General features: G+C 41.4%; 1 protein-coding gene across 1 annotated transcript; it reads left to right on the top strand.

Annotated features, from left to right (window-relative positions):
• The first annotated feature begins 952 nt into the window (after positions 1-952).
• Positions 953-6,475, top strand: LOC134285984 (uncharacterized). The gene is made up of 4 exons (XM_062847548.1): positions 953-1,184; positions 1,686-1,771; positions 1,992-2,874; positions 5,770-6,475. Exons 1-4 carry the CDS (start codon positions 953-955, stop codon positions 6,210-6,212), a joined length of 1,644 nt encoding a protein of 547 aa, XP_062703532.1. The 3' UTR covers positions 6,213-6,475.
• The last annotated feature ends 4,170 nt before the right edge of the window (positions 6,476-10,645 follow it).

Genomic DNA, 10,645 nt, shown 5'->3' with positions numbered 1-10,645 from the left:
CACCGGTGTATCTGATGGCACTAGGCAAGAGATGTTGGAGAATCAGCAGCTGTTTTGGCTTTGTCGTCCATGCACTACAATGATGTTAGACATCCGTTTTCGAAACACCACCCGTGCGGCATTTGAGGCTGGGCAAGATCAAGCGTTGAATGCCCATAGCGACACTCTTCAAAACCTCAAATCAGAAATTTTACATGAGCTGAAAAATGAAATACGTACTAATTTTGCTACTCTGATCAACTCTAATTCGCTAACTCCAAAAACATCGCAGCGTGTTAGATTAGATAATCGGTACACTAGAGCACGGCGACTTTTTAGCGTGACCAATGCTGCTCCGACACAAAAGCCCGTACTTCTGCAGGGAACTGGTAGCACACTGTCCCCATCAACGGAAATACAGACTGTTCCGGCCCCACAGCCCAAGTTTTGGTTGTATCTGTAGCGTATTGCACGAGACGTTCCCGTTGAGCAGCTAAATGCACTTGCATGTAACCGACTCGGCACGACGGATGTCCAAGTTATTCGCTTGGTTGCCAAGGGAAAAGATATCAGTACCCTATCCTTCGTGTCATTCAAAATTGGAATTGATGCAGGATTCAAAACTAAAGCGCTGTCTACATCTACGTGGCCAAAAGGTCTTGTTTTTCGAGAATTTTCTAACGTACTATCGGGTGGAAATTTTTGGCGGCCAAGACCTCCCCCGGAAACAAACGATCCGATGAGCAGTCGGATGGAAGCGGAAAACGCAACGTTGGAATAAACAACATTCAACCTACTGCAACCCATGACCACCACTACCGTTTATCACCAGGACGCACACTTGCCTCAAGCCCCAAGGAAGCCTCTAATCCGCTCAACACAGTCGTGCCACTCCAGCCAGCGACCAGCAGTCGTCCCGGTCCTGTGTTTGAGATAGGAGATGGGGTCTTCCGAATTCCGTTCTCAGGCAAGTATGATTCCATTAATAACAGTTCGCTACCTGAAGAACCTCCCGCTTCCAGTCGCCTCGCTGATTCCAGTTGCCACGTTTGCAGTTCATCACGGCCCTCACCACTCCGTAATCAACCACCGGGACGCACACTTGCCGCAAGCCCAAAGGAAGCCCCGAATCCGCTCAACACAGTCGTGCCAATCCAGCCAGCGACCAGCAGTCGTCCCGGTCCTGCACACTTCGAAAAACCCATGTAATTTTGTGTCATTTAACGCCGACATATAGCAGCGAGCAAAAGGACACAAAATTAAGTTTGATCTTATTTTTACACTATTTTAATTCCAACGGGCTTGTAATTTTACAGCAAGCGTCTCCTGTTATTAACCTAACCTCAAACCCATCTATTTCCAGAACTCTACTGTGCAGTTTTTTTTCTGAATAAATATAACAAATACCTAAATATGATTTAAACACACTTTATTAGGTTTTCATCTTGGTTTTTATCGCTTCACATACAACATATTTATTACATAGCTGTTTTGCACTAGAAAATCACTCGATCCGGACAATCCGGACGACCTCCTCCTCCGTATAGACACCTTATAAAATATTTTTCTGCCACTGCCACCAACTGCCATCCAAGTTTAAGAGCATCGCGTCGTCGTTCTGCATGCTGTCGCCCGTGTTTCTTTTATCCAGGATTAATCACTGCACAATTAGATCAATAATTTTGTAATTGCTTGCTAAAACACAGATCAAAGACGATCGAACAAACAACCGACGGCGTTTGACGTTTCATCGTCAACAAACATCGCACGGTTGGATTGCGTTATTGGTCATGTAAATTTGTGGCACATGAAACTGAAAAGTAAGTCTTATGTTTCAATGTTGCCTGTAAACGCTTAAAAACTTGTCAAAAATGTCTTATACAGATCCGACAAAGATTTTATCTTCATTCACGTCTCCAAAGACTTAAAATTATGTCATATATTTGTTTATGTCACGAATTTCTATATCAGTTTATTCAATTATGTCACCATCAAAATTGAGATTTTCTTAGTGTGTACCTCTCAATTCCAGTAGTCGCGCTGGTTCAGATTGTCACGCTAGCCCCACTCGCCACGCTGCTTCCAGTCGCCATAGGAGTACTCCATCACGTTCTCCAACGCTTCGCTACCAACCACCGGGACGCACACTTGCCGTAAGCCCAAAGGAAGCCCCGAATCCGCTCAACACAGTCGTGCCAATCCAGCCAGCGACCAGCAGTCGTCCCGGTCCTGTGTTTGAGACAGGAGACGGGGTCTTCCGAAATCCGTTTTCAGGCAAGTACGCTCCCAATACGTTCAGTTCGCTGCCTGAAGTACCTCTCAATTCCAGCAGCCACGCTGATTTTAGACGCAACGCTGGTTCCAGTCACCACGCTAGTCCCGTTAGCCACGCTGATTCCAATCGCCACGCTTGTCCCGGTCCTGTGTTTGAGACCGCTCCTAGTGTTTCGACTGCCGCTGACCCTGAACCCGATCCCCTCTCACATCTGAGAGTGTATTATCAGAATACCAGAGGACTTCGCACTAAAATCGATTCGTTCTTCGTAGCAGCTGCGGAAGCGGAGTACGACGTCATTGTGTTGACGGAAACTTGGCTCGATGACGTTATATCTTCTACTCAGCTGTTTGGTAACGCATATACAGTGTACAGAACTGATCGCAGTAGGCTAAACAGCAGAAAAACAAGAGGTGGTGGAGTTCTAGTGGCCGTTTCGTCCAGTCTTCAATTTTGTATTGACCCTTCGCCTGTTAGTAATCGGTTAGAGCAACTCTGGGTGAAGGTTCATCTTGATGGGTTTGATGTCAGCGTTGGAGTACTTTATCTACCCCCGGATTACAAAAATGACCTGTTCCTCATTCAGCAGCACTTGGAATCCATCGACTCTATTATGTCCGGTTTAACCCTTTGAAGCCGGAATTTTTCCTAGAGTTATTATGGAGTTTTATCTACGTATTTCTGTAGTTTTGGTGCTCAATAGTATAAAAAAGGAAGAATATTATGCAGAATATTTTTTCCGGACATCCTAGGTCATCCAAACTGTTCTTGAGTTTAGATCCTAAAGTCTACGGGTGTAACGGTAACTTCTGTCATTAAATAAAGTTTTCAACTGTAATCTATCATGTCCAGTAAGTCTTCAGAAAGTCCAATAGAGAGTATAAGATCAGTCGGATTATCCTAGGTCATCCAAACTGTTCTTGAGTTCAGACCCTAAAGTCTACGGGTGTAACGGTAACTTCTGTCATTATTTAAAGTTTTCATTTGTAATCTATCATGTCCAGTAAGTCTTCTGAAAGTTCAATTGATAGTATAAGACCAGTCGAGTTATCCTAGGTCATCCAAACTGTTCTTGAGTTTAGATCTGAAAGTCAACAGGTGTAACGGTAGCTTCTTTCATTATACAAAGCTACGATTTGTGATCTATCATGTCCAGTAAGTCTTCTGAAAGTTCAATAGAGAGTATAACATCAGTCGGGATATCCTAGATCATCCAAACTGTTCTTGAGTTATGATCCTATAGTCTACGGGCGTAACGGTAGTTTCTTTCATTATACAAAGCTTTGGTTTGTAATCTATCATGTCCAGTAAGTCTTCTGGAAGTTCAATAGACAGTATCAGCTATGTCGGGATGTCCTAGGTCATCCAAACTGTTCTTGAGTTTAGATCCTAAAGTCTACGGAGATAACGGTAACTTCTTTCATTATACAAAGCAACGATTTATAATCTATCATGTCCAGTCAGTCTTCTGAATGTTCAATAGAGAGTATTACATCAGTCGGGATATCCTAGGTCATCCAAACTGTTCTTGAGTTTAGATCCTATAGTATACCGGTGTAACGGTAACTGCTTTCATTATACAATGCTCCGATTTGTAATCTATCATGTCCAGTAAGTCTTCTGAAAGCTCAATAGAAATCATGAGATCAGCTGGGGCCATCCAAACTATTTTGGTGTTTACTATCTAGCATCTACAGCAATTGAAACTTCTGTTTTGGCTATGAAGAGTTATGTTGTATAATCTATTATACTTACTGGAGCTCACAGAATATAGCCAGAGACTATGACATAGTAGTAGTTCGGGATAATCTAAAATCCAAGATAGTTTGGCTGACCTGGAATATTGCCATAGTGCCTTTAAATAATTTTTAAGATTTCAAGAGCTTCACGGATCTCAGCAGATTATGCTATGCTGTTATTTATGGCGAAAACACAAAGTTTTTCTTGTAGATTTGAAGGACTCCATTTTAGAACAGTTTGCCCGACCCTGAATGTCCTAAAGGTTAATAATTAAAAGTAGCCTTCAGATTGGTCCAGTAATCACAGATAAATATGCAACGTTACTTAGTATTGCAGATATGGCTGTTGTTACGAATGTAGACCTGTAGTTCTGAACTCAAAGGTAGTTTGGCTGACCTGAAATATCCCTATAGTGTCTCTAAATGACATTTGAGATTTTAAGAGCTTCAGGGATCCCAGCAAATTATGCAATACTATTATTTGTGGTGAAAACACATAAGATTTGAAGAACTTCATTATTGAACAGTTTGGACGACCGTGAATATCCCAAAGGGTTATAATAAGCAAGAAGACTTCAGATTGTTCCAGTAACCACGGTTGATTATGCTTCGTTACTCGGTTAAACAGCTATGGCTACTGCTACGGGTGTAGAGCTGAAGTTCTGAACTCCAAGGTAGTTTGGCTGACCTGAAATTTCCCTACAGTGTATCTTAATGACATTTGAGATTTTAAGAGCTTCAGGGATCCCAGCAGATTATGCAATATTAATATTTATGACGAAAACACATAGAGTTATTCTTGCAGATTTGAAGGACTTCATTATAGAACATTTTGGACGACCGTGAATATCCCAAAGAGTTAAAATGAGCTAGTAAACTTCAGATGGCTCCAGTAACCGTGGTTAATTATGCAGCGTTACTCAGTTTAACAAATATGACTACTGTTACAAGTGTAGACCTGAAGTTCTGAACTCCAAGGTAGTTTGGCTGACCTGAAATATCCTTATAGTGTCTCTAAATGACATTTGAACATGAATGAGATTTCAAGAACTTTCAAGGATCCCACCAGATTATACAATACTATTATTTATGGCGAAAACACATAGAGTTATTCTTGTAGATTTGAAGGACTTCATTATAGAACAGTTTGGACGATCCTGAATGTCCCAAAGAATTATAATAAGCTAGTAGACTTCAGACTGCTCCAGTAACCGCGGTTGATTATGCAGCGTTACTCAGTATAACAGATATGGCTATTGTTACGAGTGTAGACCTGCAGTTCTGAACTCCAAGGTAGTTTGGCTGACCTGGGATATCCCTAAGATGCCTGTAAATGACATTGCAGATGTCAAGAGCTTCACGGATCACAGTTGGTTATGCAATGCTATTATTTGTGGCGAAAATACATATAATTATTCTTGTAGATTTGAAGGACTTCACTCTAGAACAATTTGGAACACCTAGAACATCCCATAATATAAAACTTCTCTTGATATTCTTGACCAAGGCTTAATGTATACATATAAACGTAACCCATATCCAAGTTCAGCTTTTAGAACAACTGGCATGTCAATTATTTAGTTTTCCCAAATTTCAAGGTGTTCAGGATGTTCTTGGTTGTCAATGAAGCCTTAAATACAAATATTCTCATTTTTTCTTAATAGAGGACTCAATTTGCAACAACTTTGCCGAAGACAGTATTCTGTTTTGCTGAATGGGTGAATTTATACAGCAGTTTCTATGTTGGGGTCATATATGACCCCTCCGGCTCCAAAGGGTTAAGCCAACACGATTATGCCCTACTTTTTGGTGACTACAACCATTCGGAGATGCTTTGGTTACCTTCTGAGGATGGTGGCCTTAAACTTGATACTAGAGGTTCAAATCTCACAGGTCCCGGTAGTATACTATACGATGGCTTTTGCTTCCATAACTTGACGCAAATTAATTCGGTTAAAAACGCCAATAACGGTATTCTTGATCTGGTTCTGGTGAATGACTTGTCACTACCAGCCTGTCATCTTTCCGAAGCAGTCGAAGCGCTCGTTGTAGTCGATACCGCTCACCCCGCAATAGAAATCGATATTGTGATGTCTCTACCGGTAAAATACGAGCAGGCTCCAGAAGGCGCGCTTTTCGATTTCCGTCGTGCTGATTATGAAGTGCTCACCAATGACATTTTTTCAATTAAGGCTGACACAAATTTCGATTTTCTCTAATGTCACCGCCCCCTCGGAAAATTTTGGTCGGAATCTGACATTTTGAGGGGGGACACAAATAAATTATTCAAGAAATTTAAATTTTTTAAAATGAAATTAGAGTCATCGAGAAAATTTCTTAACAAATCCGATGAGTTTGACGATTTTGCCTAATTGTTTGGGTAATTTTGCATCAAATGCACTTATTATTTATCATCCTCCCCCTTAACGAGTCAACGAGTAAAGTGACAAAAGAAGAAAATGAGATTTGTTCCGGCCTAATTGGCAATTTTTGGACTCAGATCTTAATTTGGATGACATGGTTGAATCGTTCAGCAGTGAAATTCGACGCATTATTGAGCATCGTGTCCCTTTCAAGCGTCCTCCGTTAAAACCACCCTGGACAAACCGATACCTCCGTAAACTGAAATGCCGAAGAAGGTCAGCACTTCGAAAATACCGACGGAATCGTTCTCCTCAGCTGAAACGTTGTTTCGTGTTTGCTAGCAACAAATACACTAGCTACAATCGTCTTTCATACGCTCGATATGTTGACCGAGTTCAGAGGAATCTTCGACTACACCCAAAACGCTTTTGGTCTTTTGTAAAGTCTAAGCGCAAGGAAGATGGACTACCGACGGCTATGCACTTTAGAGAATCTTCGGTAGATACTGCTTCTGGAAAGTGTAACCTTTTTGCGCAACACTTCAAGTCTGCATTCTCGAGCGCCGATGTCACGCCTACACTAATCGCTGAGGCCATCCGTGATACTCCATCGGATGTAATCGATTTTGGTATTTTCGATGTCACTGAAGAACACGTTCTTAATGCAATTCGGAAGCTGAAGTATTCTACGTCACCTGGACCTGATGGCATTCCGTCATCTTTGCTGAAAAGGTGTTCCGCTGCATTTTTAATGCCATTGACGAAGCTGTTCAATCACTCGCTGCAACAAGGTACCTTTCCTACCAGTTGGAAAAACTCTTTTCTTTCACCTGTGTTTAAGAAAGGCGACAAGCGTGACATAGCTAACTACAGAGGGATAACATCATTAGCTGCCTGCTCGAAAATATTTGAGATTATTGTGAAAAACGTACTGTTTGAATGCTGCAAGAACTACATATCCACGGCTCAACATGGATTTTTCCCTAAGCGATCAGTGTCTACCAATCTCGTCGAGTTTACGTCACTATGCATTCGGTCGATGGATGCTGGAAAGCAAGTGGACGTGATATACACGGATTTCAAATCAGCGTTTGATCGTGTGAATCATAGGATTCTCCTCAATAAGCTTGCTAAATTGGGAGTATCCGCAGGCTTCGTTAGATGGTTCGACTCGTATTTATCTGGTCGATCTATGAAAGTGCGCATTGGTTCGACCCAATCGGATTCAATTCCTATTCCCTCTGGAGTGCCACAGGGAAGCAATCTTGGACCACTTTTATTTTCGCTGTTTATCAACGACGTAGCGTTTGTACTACCCCGCGGTGAAAGAGTGTTCTATGCCGATGACGTGAAGTTTTTCATCGTGGTCACCAGTATTGAAGATTGCTTGGCACTTCAGGCAACGTTAAACTCTTTTGAATGCTGGAGCAGGCGAAATGGATTGGAACTCTGCGTGTAAAAATGCAATGCAATTTCTTTTTGCCGAAAACGGAATCCTATCCTCTTTGAATACTCTTTGCAAGGTGAAAAGTTGGAGCGGAAGAGCGAGATTAAGGATCTTGGAGTGATACTGGATACAGAGATGACGTTCAGGCCGCACTATGATGATGTACTAACTAGAGCAAACAAACAGCTGGGCTTCATTTTTAAAATTGCTGATGGATTTCGAGGTCCTTTGTGTCTAAAGTCTCTGTACAGCGCTTTAGTTCGCTCTATTTTGGAAACGGCAGCAGTTGTTTGGTGCCCGTATAACCGGAATTGGATAAATCGTTTTGAAGCTGTACAACGGAAATTCGTGAGATTAGCTCTTCGGGGCCTACCCTGGCGGGACGCTGTGCATCTTCCTCCGTATGAGCATCGGTGCATGCTATTGGGGTTGGATACTTTGGAGAAAAGGAGATCGTCTATGCAATCCAGCTTTATTGGGAAGCTATTGAATGGCGAGATTGATGCTCCAGCTTTACTCTCTGAACTTCGTATTTACGTTCCTGAACGGCCACTACGACGACGCAACTTTCTCCATTTAGATTCTCGCAATAGCCGATATGGACAACATGATCCTCTTAGGTATATGGTAGTGAATTTTAATAATGTTTTTGATAATTTTGATTTCCGTTAACGTATTTTGTAAAACTTAGATTTGTTATTTTTAAAATGTGAGTATTAGTTCTAAGTTTTAATTTTGTATTTTTAATGTGTAATACGTTAAGATGTGGGTTTTTATGCCTAAAAAGGCTTTTCCCAACCACACTTCATTAAGACTCCAGAGGTCAGATGAAGAAATACAATACAATTAAATCCTAAAAAAAAAAAAAAAATATGCATTCCAATCTAGATTCCCGTCGTTTTCTGAACATGCGGAATGGTGATCCAATGTCACCCCACTTTGGCCCAATGAATGACACCCCGCATGATGCTAGCACTAATTTATGATCGATTGAGGGCGACTTCAAAAAAATCGGATGAAAATTGACAAAATGCCAGTTTTTTGAAAATGAGTTGTCGAGGGTCGGGTACGTGAAGGTTATCCTAACTATCAAATTTATATCGAAGTAAACCCATAAATTAAATTTATGCAATTTAGCATCATATTTCCATTTTATACTACTCATTTCAGTATCATAATGACCTACTTTTTCGTACCGATTCGTTAATCAACTGAAATGAGTTGCATAATGAACTAATATAAGTTGTAGGGTATCGCGCCATTTGGGCGGTGGCTTCTATATTCGTCGGTTTTCCACTATAACTCAGTCAATTTTGAACCAATTGGCTTGAAATGTTGTACACGAGTAGATACTATACCTAACTCACTGCATTCCAAAAATTGTGTCAATTGGTTCAAATTTGACTGAGTTATAGCGGAAAACAGACGAATATAGAAGCCACCGCCCAAGTGGCGCGATTCCCTATCATGAAAAAATTATTGCATAAAATTTTGTATGGAACTTGTTGCAAACTTAATTTTTGCAGCACTCTTCGTATTTAAATGTACGGCTCATGCTGAAAAAATCTACTGTTTTACAACTCATTACATAAATAACTATTTTATTCTATTGCTATACGATCATCCTGAATTTACAAGATCAAAAAAAGATTTCAACAAACCAACAACATTGCATACATGTGTTTTTGCTCCCCAAACAATTATAACGCTTCATCATGTTTGCTGGCACTTTAACTTGACCAAATTCGCGCAGCAAGTGATCATTCTTCAGAATCTTGATTCACACATGTTTGTACAAACACTTCCAATGCAATACACATTCATCATCTTCAGAAAAGAAAAAAAAATACAAAAGACTGTATGCAACACTCATCTCGATCTCGAGAAAGGATTACGAAAACAAACGGATCCCCTGCAGTGCAACGCGAATACAAACATGGGTTTGAATTCTGCCTGTCCTCTGCTTCAGGCTCTGTGGGGTTTCCACCTGTTGTTACAGTAATGCGTTGCTCTCAACTGCTCGAGGCGTGTCTACAGAATCCAATTGGGGAATGCAGCTGCGGTTTCCGAGAATGTTTGCGTTTACTCCAGCAGGAGCAGGTAAGTTGTACTTACGTGATCGTCCTTCGATTTACCAGGAACGTGAATGATCATCATGTACGTAGAAGGTATCTCTTTTTGCTACCTCCTCTCCACACATCAACAGAAAAACGGTTCAAGGTGAAACTCGTCCCTTTTGTTTCCTGGAAGTCTGGGCAATGCGAGAAGGCTTCTGACATCTCATTGACCTGATTTTGCGCTACAACGAGGGAACGTTCGTCGTTCGTTCAATGCGAGTCGAGCTATTCAACGCATTTATCATTATTGGCTCCGTGATTTAATTGAAGTCGTTTAATGCTGCCATAATAGTGACGGGTCGGTGCGACCATTCATACTTGACTGGAGATGGTGACGATGATCGACAACTTGCGTTCTCCGGCGCGGCGTAGGTTATGTGCCTGGCGGGCGTTAGAGGCACGACTGAATGAATGACTGGATGGTTGGATAAACTGCACTCGTCTCGTAAGGGGACGTCAACTATGAAATCATTAATTATTCATTTCACAGCTCGTAGAAGAGTCTCTCGAAACGACCGACGACGCATGTCCGATCGATTTGTGTCGAGAAATGTCAGCTCAAGTGTAATCCGACCTCGTTCATGTGATGTGTGGCCGGTGTGGAAGTTCGATTTAATTTCAAATCAGCGGAAATTTAAGCAGTGAAAGGGTTAGGTCACCTGCTTGTGCAACGCCGAAGATGATCATCGTCGTAAAAATTTCCGCCAATGATTAACGACCACTTT

Source organism: Aedes albopictus, chromosome 2, assembly GCF_035046485.1.
Source record: "Aedes albopictus strain Foshan chromosome 2, AalbF5, whole genome shotgun sequence".
Lineage (NCBI taxonomy): Eukaryota > Metazoa > Arthropoda > Insecta > Diptera > Culicidae > Aedes > Aedes albopictus.
This window is presented reverse-complemented; position numbering and strand designations above follow the sequence as displayed.

What these genes read in the sequence shown, in the direction of transcription:
- LOC134285984 (XM_062847548.1), top strand. Translation starts at nt 953, where the DNA reads ATGATTCCATTAATAACAGTTCGCTACCTGAAGAACCTCCCGCTTCCA. An exon ending in GCACACTTCGAAAAACCCAT is followed by an intron (nt 1,185 to 1,685) that starts GTAATTTTGTGT and finishes GCTAAAACACAG; the next exon opens with ATCAAAGACGATCGAACAAA. An exon ending in CATCGACTCTATTATGTCCG is followed by an intron (nt 2,875 to 5,769) that starts GTTTAACCCTTT and finishes CCGGCTCCAAAG; the next exon opens with GGTTAAGCCAACACGATTAT.